The sequence below is a fragment of the Coregonus lavaretus genome (genome assembly GCF_964263955.1).
Source record: "Coregonus lavaretus genome assembly, chromosome: 21".
In the NCBI taxonomy this organism is placed as follows: Eukaryota; Metazoa; Chordata; class Actinopteri; order Salmoniformes; family Salmonidae; genus Coregonus; species Coregonus lavaretus.
The window spans coordinates 10883778-10901746 of record NC_140008.1 but is presented as its reverse complement, the minus strand read 5'-3'; the positions used below and the strand labels follow the sequence as shown (position 1 = coordinate 10901746).

At 40.6% G+C, this 17969-nt stretch overlaps 1 protein-coding gene and 1 pseudogene across 2 annotated transcripts in view; both read right to left on the bottom strand.

Moving 5' to 3' along the window:
• The window catches only part of LOC311148532 (chemokine-like protein TAFA-5), a gene marked incomplete at its 5' end in the record, with an annotated part of 106079 nt that extends 95537 nt beyond the window's left edge, over nt 1–10542 (bottom strand). Inside the window, one exon of the mRNA XM_084185514.1 lies at nt 10431–10542. Within this exon, the coding sequence (XP_084041640.1) occupies nt 10431–10542 (112 nt within the window). The remainder of the gene's footprint in view (nt 1–10430) is intronic.
• A 1872-nt stretch (nt 10543–12414) lies between these two features.
• LOC311148826 (ladderlectin-like) lies at nt 12415–16393 on the bottom strand (annotated as a pseudogene). Its single transcript has 5 exons — nt 16318–16393; nt 16015–16130; nt 15489–15638; nt 12663–12771; nt 12415–12506 (listed from the first exon to the last, which is right to left on the bottom strand). The product of its transcript is annotated as a ladderlectin-like (transcript).
• Between the last annotated feature and the right edge of the window lie 1576 nt (nt 16394–17969).

The window sequence follows — 17969 nt, the reverse complement described above, 5'->3', positions numbered from 1 at the left end:
TACATCATTTGTGTGTATTTCTTACATCTGCAAACAGCTAGTTTGTCTTTTCTTAGCAAGCCTAACTCTTGTTAGCCACTAATTGTTAGCCGCTAATGCTAATCGCTAGCTAGCTAATACATGTGAGTCAGAGCAAACCTAACTAGCTATAAAGCCTGATAATACCAGTGAAGGTGTAGACCTAAATCAGCATGTTGTTTGTGCAACAGGCAACAGTATCTTCTAAATCAACGAGGTTTACACAAAGAAAGAATATGTTAGCTACATGAAGTAGTTAAGACAAAACATTTAATGTAGCCAAAGATTATAGGGTCACCAAGGAAACACTTATCAACACTTTGGTTCCTACCCTGTCACAATAACTCCTCCCTGGCATATTCATTCGTTATAATGTCAAACAACACTGTATTCAAAGTGTATTCTAACTATAGAATTAGACAAATCATTGTATTTCCATGATTCCAACAATTCACTGAAGTGTTTTGCTCTAAATCACAAGTCAAATCTAAATTGCAACATTTGGTTAAAAATAAGGCCTAGATTGTTTGCCCATGTCGTGTAGCCCTATGTGGCAGTGTGAAAATTATCTCAAATGAGTGCAGGAAATAAAGAAATGTATAAAAATGCTGAAATTTATTTTTGGTTGAATTGAACAGCATAAAATCAAAATGGAGAATGACCCATTGAAATCCCTTAGAACGTACACTACATGACCAAAAGTATATGGACACCTGCTCGTCGAACATCTCATTCCAAAATCATGGGCATTATTAATATGGAGTTGGTCCCCCCTTTGCTGCTATAACAGCCTCCACTCTTCTGGGAAGGCTTTCCAGTAGATGTTGGAACAATGCTGTGGGGACTTGCTTCCCTTCAGCCACAAGAGCATTAGTGGGGTCGGGCAATGATGTTGGGCGATTAGGCCTGGCTCGCAAAACTGTTGGGGGGCCTTCCCCAAACGGTTGCCACAAAGTTGGAAGCACAGAATTGTCTAGAATGTCATTAAATGCTGTAGCATTAAGATTTTCCTTCACTGGAACTAAGGGGCCTAGCCCTATCCATGAAAAACAGCCCCAGACCATTATTCCTCCTCCACAAAACTTTACAGTTGGCACTATGCATTACGGGCAGGTAGCGTTCTCCTGGCATCCGCCAAACCCAGATTCGTCAGTCAGACTGCCAGATGGTAAAGCGTGATTCATCACTCTAGAGAACGCGTTTCCACTGCTCCAGAGTCCAATGGCGGCGAGCTTTACACCACTCCAGCCGACGCTTGGCATTGCGCATGGTGGTCTTAGGGTTGTGTGCGGCTGCTCGGCCATGGAAACCCATTTCATGAAGCTCCCGACGAACAGTTATTGTGCTGACGTTGCTTCCAGAGGCAGTTTGGAACTCGGTAGTGAGTGTTGCAACTGAGGACAGACGATTTTTACGTGCTACGCACTTCAGCGGCCCCATTCTGTGAGCTTGTGTGGCCTACCACTTCGAGGCTGAGCCGTTGTTGCTCCTATATGTTTTCACGTCACAATAACAGCACTTACATTTGACCCGGGCAGCTCTAGCAGAGCAGATTTTATGAACTGACTTTTTGGAAAGGTAGCATCCTATGACAGTGCCATGTTGAAAGTCACTGAGCTCTTCGGTAAGGCCATTCTACTGCCAATGTTTGACTATGGAGATTGCATGGCTGTTTGCTCAATTCTATACCTCTGTCAGCAACGGGTGTGGCTGACATAGCCGAATCCAGTAATTTGAAGGGGTTTCCACATTATTTTCTATATATATTGTATGTGTTGCCACCCTAGGGTCATGCCCTACTCATCAAGCAAATGTAGAACTTGTATTATTTAAAAACATAAAATACCGTCAAACCGTCCAATTTTTGTTCAATACCTTGATATGATATTTGGGCCATATCGCCCCGCCCTAAAACACATTAGACTCACCTTTGGCAGCAATTACAGCTGTGAGTCTTTCTGTGTATGTCTCTAAGAGCTTTTCACACCTGGATTGTGCCACATTTGCCCATTATTATTTTCAAAAAATTATTCAAGCTCTGTCAAATTATTTATAGACAACCATTTTCAGGTCTTGCCATAGATTTTCATGCAGATTTAAGTCAAAACTCTAACTCCGCCACTCGGAAACATTCACTATGGTTAAGTATGATAAGTATGATACCGGAGAATGATCCGATATCACCATATCATGAATTTTTGAATTCAGTAAATTGTTTCAATTCTTGAATATCTTTTCTTACTTTGAGGAAAAAAATGAATAGTCTTTTGTAGTTGGGATTTGTAATCTCCAGGTGTCCTGTAAATTATTTGTAGAGAATCCATTTTTCAGCCTCTTAGGAGGCTACCTAAATTTGCCTTTTGTATTACTACGTCTGTTAATCTTATCAAATGTATGATTTAGGTCACGTGCTAAAATAAATGTGTACTCGGCCACTCGGGAACATTCACTGTCATCTTGGTAAGCAACTCCAGTGTAGATTTGGCCTTGTGTTTTAGGTTATTATGCTGCTGAAAGATGAATTCATCTCCCAGTGTCTGGTGGAAAGCAGACTGAACCAGGTTTTCCTCTAGGATTTTGCCTGGCTCTATTCTGTTTATTTTTTATCCTGAAAATTACTGATTACAAGCATACACATAACATGATGCAGCTACCACTATGCTTGAAAATATGGAGAGTGGTACTCAGTAATATGTTGGATTTGCTCCAAACACACTGTATTCAGGACAAAGACTGAATTGCTTTGCCACATTTTTTGCAGTATTACTTTAGTGCCTTGTGGCAAACAGGATGCATGTTTTGGAATATTTGTTATTCTGTACAGGCTTCCTTCTTTTCACTCTGTCATTTAGGTTAGTATTGTGCAGTAACTAAAATGTTGTTGATCCATCTTCAGTTTTCTCAAATCATATACATTACACTGTAACTGTTTTGTAGTGACTGGGTGTATTGATACACCATCCAAAGTTTAATTAATAACTTCACCATGCTCAAAGGGATATTCAATGTCTGCTTCTGCTTTTTTTACCCATCTACCAATAGGTGCCCTTCTTTGCGAGGCATTGGAAAACCTCCTTGGTCTTTGTAGTTGAATCTGTGTTTGAAATTCACTGCTCGCCTGAGGGACCTTACAGATAATTGTATGTATGGAGTACAGAAATGAAGTAATCATTAAAAATGATGTTAAACAATAATACTTTGTTTTATGTCAGAGAGACAAATAATCATTTTTGGGGGGCAAAATGATATATATCCACCTCACTCTCAGAGAAATAAGTAGTACTGTTTTACACAGTCAAACGTAACAAATAACTACATTTTTAATAAGAACTGTCCAAATTCTACATTTATGACATCAATATATATAAAAAATCTAGACAGTAATATGAGATCTGTATGTAAAACATTTACATTTGACATTTTAGTCATTTAGCAGATGCTCTTATCCAGAGCGACTCTTATCCATTCAACTTAAGATAGCTAGGTGAGACAAGCACATATCACAGTCAATGTACAGGATACGAATATTCCATTCCAGCTAAACCAATGGATATGTAGCGTATAGCAAAAAAACACATTTTCTATCATTTAAAAAATCTGAGACCAGTAATATTTTACACACATGAAGGTACCCATAAGTAGGGTTGCAAAATTCCCTGAATTTTGGAACATATACATTTCAGTCATTTAGCAGATGCTCTTATCCAGAGTGACTTACAGGAGCAACCCTACCCATAAGCAATCATTTCTGATGAAAAAACACAAATGTGGAAAATTGGTGGATATAGTGTTTTGGAAATAAACTCTTCAATATTCTTGCATAACTGACATAACCCACTAACATAATTTGTTAAAGGTGCCTTAAATTATACATATATCAAGGTTTGTGTATTTCAGCCTAAGGACATTGACCTGAATAGGTAGAGAAGCCCTAGTGATTTGACCAAGACATTATTGATTATGTGTTAATGGGAGGGTCAAATCCACTGGATCCCTTCCTGTTCAAAGCCATAGCCCCAAAATACCAATCAAGATCTAAGGGCCATACTGAATACAAACCAATGGCAATCAAACAATGCCATTGATTTCCTATTCCTTGGCCCTATGTAGCTCAGTTGGTAGAGCATGGCGCTTGCAATGCCAGGGTTGTGGGTTTGTTTCCCACGAGGGGCCAGTATGAAAATGTATGCACTCACTAACTGTAAGTCGCTCTGGATAAGAGCGTCTGCTAAATGACTAAAATGTAAAAAAATGTGCACGGACAACACATTGATACTACACTGTGGTGTTTCTGCATTGGTGCCTAATGAAAAAACGGTGCATTATGTATTACCATTCAATATTACAAAAACAAATCCAGTTACAGTCCCTAAAATAATGACTGCCTGGTACCACCATCCTGTCACATAGACTCTTTTTTTGCTGTGAAGTGATGCATCAAGACCTCTGCTTCCCACTGTAAAAACAAGTCAAGGACAAGCAGAGGTGCGCAACCAACAGAATTCAGAGATAGAGAGAGAGCTAGATGTGGTGGAAACTGAGCTGCACTTCCTAACCTCCTGCCAAATGTATGTCCATATGTGACCCATTTCAGGAAGCAAGGCGTATGCTACTGCTCTCAACAACATTGCTGCCCTGAATTTAGCAGGCGCTATCGACAAAGATCAGTGGGAAAACGTTGTGATGGACTACATTCTGCACATTCTGTCAGTGTGAAACAGTGACTTGACACAATGGGCCAAACAAGCTGTAGCAACAAACAAAACGGAAACGACACAGGACATCTTACTTAGCTAAAGTAGTTCCAGTCTGCCATCTAGCTAGCTACATTTTCAGATATTATACATTTCTAATTTTGTCAGAAAGTCATTTTCATTGCAAGTTAAAGCGTACTGTTAGCTAGCTAGCGAATGTTAGCTTGCTGGCTCACTAGCTATTGTTATGTGTATGATCTGTGTAGTAATACTATTTGTATCTCAGAAACTATTTGCATTGGTAGTTATAGCCTAATGTTAGCTAGCTAGCTAACATTGAACCTAGTTGGTTAGCTTTAGCTACCTGCAGATTCATACTACAGCATTTCGTGCATGGTGGCTAGCTATAACACTCCATTTGTACTGTATGGGTTGGAATTATGGTGCATTGTTTAGCTAGCTAGCTACATGTCTAAACAAAAGACTCCACTTCACCAGAGGATTACATGATCCATCAAGTTAGCCTGGTGTGTCTGGGGGTGATTACGGGCATCTATTGTATTTCATGAACATCTGTCCATGTCTAGACAATAGTGACCCATCCACTTAGCTAGATGTGGCTGGGGGGTGGTTATAGCATTTATTTCATATGACCCATCAATTTAGACAAGTGTGTTTGGTTAAGCATCATCTAATAATTATAAAATATTTATAAAATATCTTTACCTGGACACTTTCTATTTTGGATATGGCTACTATGCAAGTAACCATTTCACTGTACCATTTACACCTTCTGTATCCTGTGCATGTGACAAATAAACGTTGATTATTTGATATAGTGTGTGTTTACCAGAGACGGTAATGTGAAGAACAACATGACCTGCACCAAAGTCAGACTAGGATATAGGCCAAGGACTAGATGAAGTGTATTTTTACCTGGAGTTTTTCCTTATTGTAGGCTACTACTTTCACCATTTTAGTCTTGAAATCTTTGGTTGTTTACTACACAACCTTACTCACTCTGTTTAGCACTTGGTCTCACATGTGAATCCTTAAAGAGATGGGTCGGGCTAAGGCTTAAGAGGGTGTGAACGATGCTGAATAGGCGTAGACAAAGAGCTTTCCAGTAGGTTTACCAAAATATTCAAGGTCCATTTTCTCAAAAGTGAGGTTACAAGATTATCAACTTTTATAGCAGAATTACTTTCCCACTGTTCCTCAAAATGCTGTGTATGATATACCATTTTGTAGCTCTTAGTCTCTATTTTCATCAAATGTAAAAAACAAAATTTTGCAACGTAAGACCGAAACGAGGTGGTTGGTCACATAGAGACACATATTTCCCACAGATCACACAGACCCACAATGAATTTGAAAATAAATCAAACATTGATAAACTCCCATATTTGTTAGGTGAAATACTGCAAGATTTGAGGCCCATTGCCATGAGATAAGGGCAACCAGTGGAGCACAACCAACATTGTAAATACCACCAATATTTATCTGTTTATTTATCTTCCCCCACTACTCGTACTAAAACTATTTGCACATTGCTAAAACACTCTGCATAGCTGATAATATAAAACTTGAAATGTCTTTATCTTTTTGAAACCTTAGTGAGTGCAATATTTACTGTTAATTTATATTAGTTTTTTGTTTCTTCTCACTTCTGTTTATTATTTACCTCACTTAATTTGGCAATGTAAACATACATTATATATACAAAAGTAGGTGGACATCCCTTTAAAAGTAGTAGATTCGGCTATTTCAGCCACAACCGTTGCTGACAGGTGTATAAAATCAAGTGCACAGCTATGCAATCTCCATAGAAAAACATTGGCAGTAGAATGGCCTTACTGAAGAGCTCAGTGACTTTCAACGTGGCACCGTCATAGGATGCCACCTTTCCAACAAGTCAGTTCGTCAAATTGCTGCCCTGCTAGAGCTGCCCCAGACAACTTTAAGTGCTGTTAATGTGAAGTGGAAACGTCTAGGAGCAAAAACGGCTCAGTCGCAAAGTGATAGGTCACACAAGCTCATAGAACGGGACCGCCGAGTGCTGAAGTGCGTAGCACGTAAAAATTGCCTGTCCTCGTTTGCAGCACTCACTACCGAGTTCCAAACTGCCTCTGGAAGCAACGTCAGCACAATAACTGTTCATTGGGAACTTCATGAAATGAGTATTCATGGCCAAGCAGCCGCACACATGCCTTAGATCACTATGCTCAATGCCAAGCGTCGGCTGGAGTGGTGTAAAGCTCGCCGCCATTGGACTCTGGAGCAGTGGAAATGCGTTCTCTGGAGTGATGAATCACGCTTCACCATCTGGCAGTCCGATGGACGAATCTGGGCGTGGCAGATGCCAGGAGAACGCTACCTGCCCGAATGCATAGTGCCAACTGTAGAGTTTGGTGGAGGAGGAATAATGGTCTGGGACTGTTTTTCATGGTTCGGCTAGTCCCATTTGTTCCAGTGAAGGGAAATCTTAACGCTACAGCATACAATGACATTCTAGACGATTCTGTGCTTCCAACTTTGTGGCAAAAGTTTGGGGATGGCCCTGCACACAAAGTGAGGTCCATACAGAAATGGTTTGTCGAGATCGGTGTGGAAGAACTTGACTGGCCTGCACAGAGCCCTGACCTCAACCCCATTGAACACCTTTGGGATTAATTGGAATGCTGACTGCAAGCCAGGCCTAATCGCCCAACACCTCACTAATGCTCTTGTGGTTGAATGGAAGCAAGTCCCCGCAGCAATATTCCAACATCTAGTGGAAAGCCTTCCCAGAAGAGTGGAAGCTGTTATAGCAGCAAAGGGGGGACTAACTCCATATTAATGCCCATGATTTTGGAATGAGATGTTCGACGAGCAGGTGTCCACATACACTACCGGTCAAAAGTTTGGGGTCACTTAGAAATGTCCTTGTTTTCGAAAGAAAAACATTTTTTTGTCCATTAAAATAACATCAAATTGATCAGAAATACAGTGTACATTTACATTTTAGTCATTTAGCAGACGCTCTTATCCAGAGCGACTTACAGTTAGCGCATACATTATTTTATCGAACCCACAACCCTGGCGTTGCAAACGCCATGCTCTACCAACTGAGCTACATCCCCTGCCGGCCATTCCCTCCCCTACCCTGGACGACGCTGGGCCAATTGTGCGCCGCCCCATGGGTCTCCCGGTCGCGGCCGGCTACGACAGAGCCTGGATTCGAACCAGGATCTCTAGTGGCACAGCTAGCACTGCGATGCAGTGCCTTAGACCACTGCGCCACTCGGGAGAGTTAGGTGTAGACATTGTTAATGTTGTAAATGGCTATTGTAGCTGGAAACGGCTGATTTTTAATGGAATATCTACATAGGTGTAGAGGCCCATTATCAGCAACCATCAGTCCTGTGTTCCAAATGCACGTTGTGTTTGCTAATCCAAGTTTATCGTTTTAAAAGGCTAATTGATCATTAGTAAATCCTTTTGCAATTATGTTAGCACAGCTGAAAACTGTTGTGCTGATTAAAGAAGCAATAAAACTGGCCTTCTTGAGACTAGTTGAGTATCTGGAGCATCAGCAATTGTGGGTTCGATTACAGGCTCAAAATGGCCAGAAACTTTCTTCTGAAACTCATCAGTCTATTCTTGTTCTAAGAAATGAAGCCTATTCCATGCGAGAAATTGCCAAGAACCTGAAGATCTCGTATAACGCTGTGTACTACTCCCTTCACAGAACAGCGCAAACTGGCTCTAACCAGAATAGAAAGAGGAGTGGGAGGCCCCGATGCACAACTGAGCAAGAGGACAAATACATTAGGAGTGTCTAGTTTGAGAAACAGACGCCTCACAGGTCCTCAACTGGCAGCTTCATGAAATAGTACCCGCAAAACACCCGTCTCAACGTCAACAGTGAAGAGGCGACTCCGGGATGCTGACCTTCTAGGCAGAGTTGCAAAGAAAAAAACATATCTCAGACTGGCCAATAAAAATAAAAGATTAAGATGGGCAAAAGAACACAGACACTGGACAGAGGAAGATTGGAAAAAAGTGTTATGGACAGACGAATCGAAGTTTGAGGTGTTCGGATCACAAAGCAGAACATTTGTGAGACGCAGACCAAATGAAAATATGCTGGAGGAGTGCTTGATGCCATCTGTCAAGCATGGTGGAGGCAATGTGATGGTATGGGGGTGCTTTTGTGGTGGTAAAGTGGGAGATTTGTACAGGGTAAAAGGGATCTTGAAGAAGGAAAGATATTACTTCATTTTGCAACGCCATGCCATACCATGTGGACGGCGCTTGATTGGAGCCAATTTCCTCCTACAACAGGACAATGACCCAAAGCACAGCTCCAAACTATGCAAGAACTATTTAGGGAAGAAGCAGTCAGCTGGTATTCTGTCTATAATGGAGTGGCCAGCTTAGTCACCGGATCTCAACCCTATTGAGCTGTTGTGGGAGCAGCTTGACCGTATGGTACGTAAGAAGTGCCCATCAAGCAAATCCAACTTGTGGGAGGTGCTTCAGGAAGCATGTAGTGAAATCTCTTCAGATTACCTCAACAAATAAATTGACAACTAGAATGCCAAAGGTCTGCAAGGCTGTAATTGCTGCAAATGGAGGATTCTTTGACGAAAGCAAAGTTTGAAGGACAGTTATTATTTCAATTAAAAATCATTATTTCTAACCTTGTCAATGTCTACATTTCCTATTCATTTTGCTATATTTCCTATTCAAACTCATTTCATGTATGTTTTCATGGAAAACAAGGACATTTCTAAGTGACCCCAAACTTTTGAACTGTAGTGTACTTCTGGCCATGGCCATAAAGCCCCTTTGAATTTATTTGAAAGGCCACAGACAGACAGACAGACAGACAGACAGACAGAGACAGAGACAGAGACAGAGAGAGAGAGAGAGAGAGAGAGAAGTTTGGTTGCCATACTCAGAATGTTTGCACAGTAAAAAACCTGTGACATTTCAAAACCACTGTGTACAGGCTTTCAATGTGTATAGGCTTACAGCACGTTTTGCGCTGGGTACACCTTCATGGCGCACTATATGGTTTATTACTTTTACAAAAAAGTTAACCTTTTGTTGCAGGAAGGATGAGTGACAACAAATTGTATTGAGAGTGACTATTGTTCCTAAACACTGCTGAACTGCGGTGCTCTACAAGAGGAATAGTGAGCTAGTGCTGACAAGGTAAGTCAGACTTCGATGTGGGGATAATTTCCCGCCGGGCATCTTTTAGCACTAGCGCTGCGGACAGCAAACGAAGAAAGGTCAGGAGTTTTCAAACTTTTCTTGACCGGGGACAGCCACCCAGGCAAACCGGTGACCCAGGGACCCCCATCATATGTTAACAAGAAAAAACGGTGGGAAAAAACGTATTTTTACTGAGGAAGTGTAAACTCTAACATAGTCTATTAGCTAGACAGTTATCTTTGTGGTGTAGAGAAAATGTTGCTGTTGTAAAGCAAATTTTCTGCAATTATACACATTTTTCCATTGAGCTGAGAGAAAATGTTAGTGTTGAAGACATTCAATCTTCATCTCTACCAATCAAAATGTTCACAAACACAATCTGAATACATTCTATCCAAGACCGTAATCAGCCAATCAAAAACCAATATAGACATAAATCCATTAAAAACACACTTAAACCAGCAACACCAGCAAGTGCGCAGTAATAACCTACTGAAACGGTCCATTCCTTACCGCAGTAAATGATGAGCAGACTGGTCAGTAGAACCGCAGCCCAGAAAGTTGAAGACATTCTTGGCCAGGTAGTGACATTCCTCCGCCGACCCAGTTTACGAGACGAAGCCATTGAGTTTCAGTACCCCGGAGCGAAAATAAATTTTACAATTCACCAGCCAGGTCGCCCTCGAAGGGAGCGCCTCTCGCCACAAGTAATCCCCAAAAAAGACATCTCCAGAGTGTGCTAGTCCAAGATAAACCCCGGTGTCCGAGCGTAGGCTAATGCACTGTGAAAATGAATGCTGTCTGGTGCCTGATGGATGTCCGTTACAATAGTAAATGTTCTTCAGATAGGATATGATCCAATTACGAATTAGACGTGAATGATTCAAAGGTACGTGTTATACGTATCCGTCTTCTCTGAGAATGGATACAATGAATTGAAAGCAGGTCGTTGACAAAAAATAGAGGGTGAAATGTTCTCGCAACCTCATGCCACACACTTGAGGGGTATAAAACAATCTGAAACTTGGTCACGGAGATAGAGAATGAGAAAGTGGAGAAGTCTTGTAAAATCCCCGTAAAATTAATGCTGTGACGTAAGAGGGAAGAAAGATACTCGAATGACGACAGATTGGCTCAACAGTGAGCAGAGTTGGTTAACTCAAGCAACGTGAAAAGCCCCAAAATAATATGAAGATAGTGAACGTGACCAGTAAGTGAGAGAGACCACGCGTTTTTCAGATAATGCCCAAAGGTCTGCGTCCTCCAACCGGTCTCGGGGGCGTTTTGACTTCAGGCACATGCAGGCTACATGGGTGAAAGAGTTAACTGTCAAATCATCGTAATTATCACACAAGACTGACCCATCACCGCAGTACAAAAAGAGTGCTAGCAATTTCAACCAATCAACGCACATAATAGCGCATTATATGGTTTAATCAAGACACTTCAAACTTTTTCCCTCGACCATTGTCGGCGCATTTTCCCGACAAATTGGACAAAATCATATTGCCATGGAAAATGTCGGAATTGCCGCAGAAAAACAAAGCTTTTTTGCTAGCAAATATCTCAACAAATCCTGGAGGAACTGCAACATGTGGATCAATCCACCAGAGCGGAGGGGCCTAATGTGAGGGATATGTAACCTGAAAATGTGCTGTTATTGGCAGAGGTTTCAAACTCTGTTATGTCTTTTAACTTATACCGCCTCGTGATGTCACCAGGCAAGCCAAAACTCCACACATGATTAACCTGCTGATTAGAAGGTCCTGTGTAGCTTGTATTTTCAACCTGCAACTATTACATTATCGATTTTTTCCCCACACTTAGTGTTCGATTCTTCAGCTGTTTTATAGTATGATATTATACTAGCTAGCTGTTCACTGAGAGAATAAACCTATCACACTGTGTATCACGCCATTCCATACAAGTCTAATACATTTGGCTCTGACAAGCACATCTTGTACTCACGTCTATACCCAGTGAGAGTTCGGAAACGCAAAGCTACATTCTGGGATTCGAACAAACGGCTGCCCAATACTTGGTGTACAGGGAATGGATGATTTATTGAAATGTAACGCCTCTCAAATTCATAGACTGCGCTCCGACATCCACATAAAAAAAACAACGTATTTTTAAGCTGTTGTTTGTAGAGTAATAAAACCGTTTGGGTCATACAAGAGAATCATTTATTAATTATATTCTTCAAGAATCAATAGATAAATATCAAATCATTGAAATGACCACTGAATAGACTCCCAGATCCTAGACTCTCTTTAAGAAACCTCTCAAAGGATTTGACAATTATGGCACTATCATTCATGTTTAATAAAAACTCATGAGAAAAATGCAGACACACGTTTTATTGACAACAAACCACAAAATCATTACTCAACATTTATGTACAACAAGTAACTAAAACTTTCATTTTACAGCAACACATTTTACCATAAAATATGTTCAGTTAGGATGCTGACACTACGGAGTAGTATATTTGGTTTCAGTTGATAGTTTGATGGATTGAACAGGTTCTTATGGAGCACACAGAGGGATAGCTCTTTCCACATAATTCATCGTTCCAGCGGTGTTCTCCTTAAGAGGAAATGTGGAATAGAAATTACCTCAAATCAACTCAGATGTACACACAAAAATGTAATACAAGTGTGTGTCAGATTTATTTGTTAAACTTACTATGAATAAAGTTTAATTTGATGAATGGATCAGTGATTGATAGTGAGCTTACTGTACCTCCAAAGTTCATCTGAATGCATGGCTCTCTGGCACCGTTATTGGGCTCATCTTTCGCCCAGCTCTGGTGATCAAATTTGGAGCCGTCACTCCAGAACCATAGCCTGTCCTGTGGGGAAGTAGTGAGTTCTCAGTATCAATGAAATCCCATATTAGATGTGCTTGCTGAAAGCAAGAACAACTTCTAAAATCCGACATACTTATAGTGTCAGAGGAAGGCCCTCAAAATTGTCAAAGACTCCAGCCACCCTAGTCATAGACTGTTCTCTCTGCTACCGCACGGCAAGCGGTACCGGAGTGCCAAGTCTAGGTCCAAAAGACTTCTCAACAGCTTCTACCCCCAAGCCATAAGACTCCTGAACAGCTAATCATGGCTACCCGGACTATTTGCACTGCCCCCCCACCCCATCCTTTTTACGCTGCTGCTACTCTGTTAAGTATTTATGCATAGTCACTTTAACTCTACCCACATGTACATATTACCTCAACTACCTCAACTAGCCGGTGCCCCCGCACATTGACTATGCAACGGTACCCCCCTGTATATATAGCCTCCCTACTGTCACTTTATTTTACTGTATATATAGCCTCCCTACTGTCACTTTATTTTACTTCTGCTCTTTTTTTCTCAACACTTTTTTGTTGTTGTTTTATTCTTACTTTTTTGTTTAAAATAAATGCACTGTTGGTTAAGGGCTGTAAGTAAGCATTTCACTGTAATGTCTGCACCTGTTGTATTCGGCGCATGTGACCAATAAAATTTGATTTGATTTGATTTATAGTCTTTCCTCCACCTCCTGTAGCGCCCAAACCGTAAAAGCGGTCACTACTAAAACAGCTTTAAAACTGGTACTGTTCCTTAAAAATAAACTTTTTTTACACTACATACTTTTCAAATTACAACCACATTTTCAAAAATCACAATGCAATTCAATGGCCATAGACGTCAATGGTAAAAATGATTGTCATAACATGTCTACAACCGATTAAGAATGGAATCCGCAGTAGGGGGAAAAAGCACCACTGACTGCCCCACCACTGTTATTGTTTTTGTTGCTGAGCTTCGGAGCGCTGTGCAGCATGGTGAAAAAATAATTGCAGTACATATTGTGCTCTTCTATCGCACGTGCAATGATATCAGAGGGAAAAATAAATAAACTACAAAAAACAAATTATTTGTTGTAATATCGCAAACGGAAGTGGCCGTTTCACCATTAAGGATTACAGCGTTAAGGTAGAAACGCCATACAAACTTAAAAAAAAAAATGGGCAGACCGATCTGGAATAGGTTGCTTTTTGATACCATTTATACTTTTTGAACTATAACCGTTGTAAACTTGCATAAAAGCTCCATCCTCTTCAGTGGGAAGTATTTGGATTGCTGGTCAAATTATATAGATTGCTGGTCAAAAGATTATTGTTCAAGAAGTAACAACCATTTCACATTTGCATAAAAGCTCCATAGACTTCAAAGGCAGGTTCGGATTAGCCACTGCTCTTGATCCTTTTAAGCTACAAACACCAACCAAACATGGAAATGTGCAGACTGACTCAACTTAGATTGCTTCAACAATGCTTTTTGCTAATGGAAAGTGTGTTCTATCCCCATTCATGTCAATGGTGGAATGCAGGCTTCAACATTCTAAACTGAAATCACTGCCACAGACCCTTCAGAATGTTAAAACTGAAACATGTTTAGATATAAAAAAATAAAATAAAAGTATGATGCTATAGTACTCACTCTAGCCTACTATGCTAGCCCACTATGTGTCAGTGGATACTGCAGTAGGCATCTATAAGATCTTCCAAACCTAGATCTGGGGCCGTATCCACAAAGGGTCTCAGAGAAGAAAAGTGGTCCTAAGTACTGGGAATAGACAAATTACTCTTACGGATAAAAATATAAGCTCTGCATGAAGCCTTAGTCAGAAGAGTCAAACCTAGTCGGCAGAAATTTAGGAACCCTCATGAGCTGTCCAAACCAGTTAGGCGTTACCAGCAGGTGTCTTGATAATAGAAAAAGGAAGTCAGTGGTTCCTCTGCCATAGACAGGCAACTGCTTTGGAGTTGTTGAAACAATGTTTTTATATTTTTATATGATCAACCCATAAATAATCTACACCTACATGCAACAGTATTTTGTTATTTAGGCAATGCTTTCACATGAGGTCTTATTCACATGATATGCCTAAATACTTTTAACCACTAGGCTAATAAATGATCACATATCTTTATTTGTATTATTTCATTAACCAACATGTTATTTCAAGCAAAATATCACGTTGTTAAAAAAGATGCAATTGTTAAAAAGTAGGGCAATTGACAGCATCTAGGGGCTATGTAAACTTCAATAGTGTTCGGTAAAAATATTACCCATTTCAAATGTGTTATACAACATCATTGGAAAGTAACTCGATACCTACTGTGCCAAAGTGATTTAGAATTGTTAAACGGGAGTGACGAGTGTGTGGATATAACAGTAATATTATTTTTTTAAATTCTGCTTTTAACAACCATTATACTGTGTGATTCAGTGCAGTATGCCTATCACATTATTCAAAATACCAGTATTGGTCATCAAAATAAAAATATTATGTATGCCAACATATTAGGCAAGAGTTAAGAGTATGCAAAGAGATCGTGTCAGGCGTAAATTATATGTACCCTGACTTCACAAGAGACCCTTGACACATTGATGAGCATACCAAAAATCCTGTAAATCTGTGATTATACTCTAGCTGACCTGTTCATGTAGAGTAAACATTTCACTTTAGTCATTTTCTATTAAGGCATTTTAACTTTTACTCAAATATGACAATTGGGTACCTTTTCCACATTTGCCTGAACAGCATCATATCCTCCAATCCAGGTAAGAGGGAAATCGCCAATCTTGATCAACACCACCGCCTGTAGAAATTGGGACTCCTTAGAGCTGTGCGCCGATGCCAGGTTTGCTCCAAGGAACATACAGTGGCGCTAAAGCAAGCAGTAGACAGGGACAAAGACATGTCATAATGTAAGTATTAGTCAGTTGTTCAGTTTGTGAGAATTTGTGTTCTAGGACTCACAATCAAATATTGGACATCACAACTATTGTTCTTTTAAATAGGCTCTTAGATATATTAGTTTATCTCGGTCTTAACCCATGGCCTGTGGGTTCCAATATACAGGAGGCCTGACTCCACACATTAAATAAATATTGCAAAGCCTATAGAACATTCAAATTAGACAGTAACTTAAAGGGGAAGTTCAATATTTTACATGAGGCATGTGGTAAGACAACGTCAAACCAAATAAGCGAGTTGATGTCAATTGAACTTCTTTAATTCACAGTAGAGGGTAAGCATTATACCTCTGCGTCGGGCCATGTCCTTGCAGTCTCGACAAACATGAAGCAGTGTGAATTAAATCAGTACCAGCCTTTGGGGCATGGCCTTGCTCCATCTGCTGCAAATACCACCATAGCATCTGTAAGGAGAAGACACAGGACTCTTTCGAAATTGCAGACGAATTTAAAGGCGAGTCAAAACTGACTGATCTACAAATCACCTGGCATCATAAATAACTACTCAAATTATATGTAGAGCAGTCATTCAACACAAACCTCTGCTACAACATTAAAATTAATGATGTAAAGTGTGAGGTGAACTCTTACTTGCTTCGTCCAGAGTTAAGGCATTGCCCAGTGCAAAGGCAGCACTGAGAAGCAGAAGAATTATCAACATTACCATGGTGATAGTCCCCTGAGAGAGAAAGAGAGCAAGAGACACACAGATAGACAGACAGTGAAAGAGAAGCCATCAACACAAATTCAATGAGTACTTCAGAGTGTAGATGAGTGCAGAGTTTCCCTAACCTCTCTTCGAGTACCACCAGCCATTCCACTGATGCATTCCAGTACTGTCACATCAGAGCAGATTCAGCTAAGGAGGGCTGAGGAATACCAGGTATCATCTCTTCCACCACATAGAGATTACCCTAGCAGACAGGAATATGCATGCCTCCCAAATGGCACCCTATTCCCTAGGTCATGCACTTTGACCAGGGCCTACAGTGCATAACATAGGGAATGGGAGGCATCCTATATCTTGTCTTAGATTCACTATATACTTCAAAAGGGGAATAGGGTGTCATTTGGTATTTAGAAGATACAGTATTAGATGAACAGATGTTTAAATCTCACCTTCTGAAATCTTCAGTTGTAGCTTCACTTCTTCTGAGATCTTCAGATGTCTTCACTTGGTATCTCTCTCTCTGTCCTGTCTTTGACATTCATTACGCACACCTGCCACCATCATTACACACACCTGTGTTTAATTATGGGACTCACCTGGACTCCATCACCTTCCTGATTACCTCCCCTATATCTGTCACTCCCTTTGGTTCTTTCCCTATGCGTTATTGACCCTGTTTTTGTGTTTCATGTCTGTACGTGAATCGTGGTTAGTTTTATTTACCATTAAATGCACTCCCTGTTCTTGCTTCCTGACTCCCAGCGTACACGTTACAGACCTGCTGGACCTGTCCGATAGCTACCTGTTTGACAGAGTTGGGGTCAATCCAATTTGAAGATAGTCATTTGTATTTAAAATTCAAAAAATTAACAACTTTTTAAACAAATTCATGGGTTGCATGCTGCGTCACAATATTGTTATGAAGATTCTCTTGAACACTGTTGCCCGACTGAACGTTCTACTTAATTTTACCTAATTGCCGCTGATAAGGATTTAGTCTAAAGCGCATTATAGTGGCTTGGAAACACAATTACATTTCAGAAGGAGGCATCCCAAAGTCACTACACCAGATGGGCCACTCCACGCCTTAGGGGCTTACCAAGGCTGTATCCCAAATGGCATTTATACACTGAGCGGACAAAACATTAGGAACACCTGCACCTGCTCTTTCCATGACAGACTGACCAGGTGAATCCAGGTGAAAGCTTTGATCCCTTATTGATGTCACTTCTAAAATCCGCTTCAATCAGTGTAGATGAACGACGAGACAGGTTAAGGAAGGATTTTTATATGAACTTGTATTTTTTTTATCCAGGCTTCTGATGAGAATAAATGAATGAGACATTCCTAACATGACACCCTGTAACAACAACTCCTTTAAGGCTATCGGTCCGGTCCAGGCAGCACGGAACATTGCAACGGAACAGGAATGGCTGTCATTCTAATTCTATTCATTCTATAATTCTACAGATGGGGTGATGGGTCAATTTCTTAAGGCTGAGATGCTGGAGGGGAGATATGCTGCAGGACCAGGGGAGTAGAGAGGAGGGGGGAGATGAGGGGAGGAGGAGAA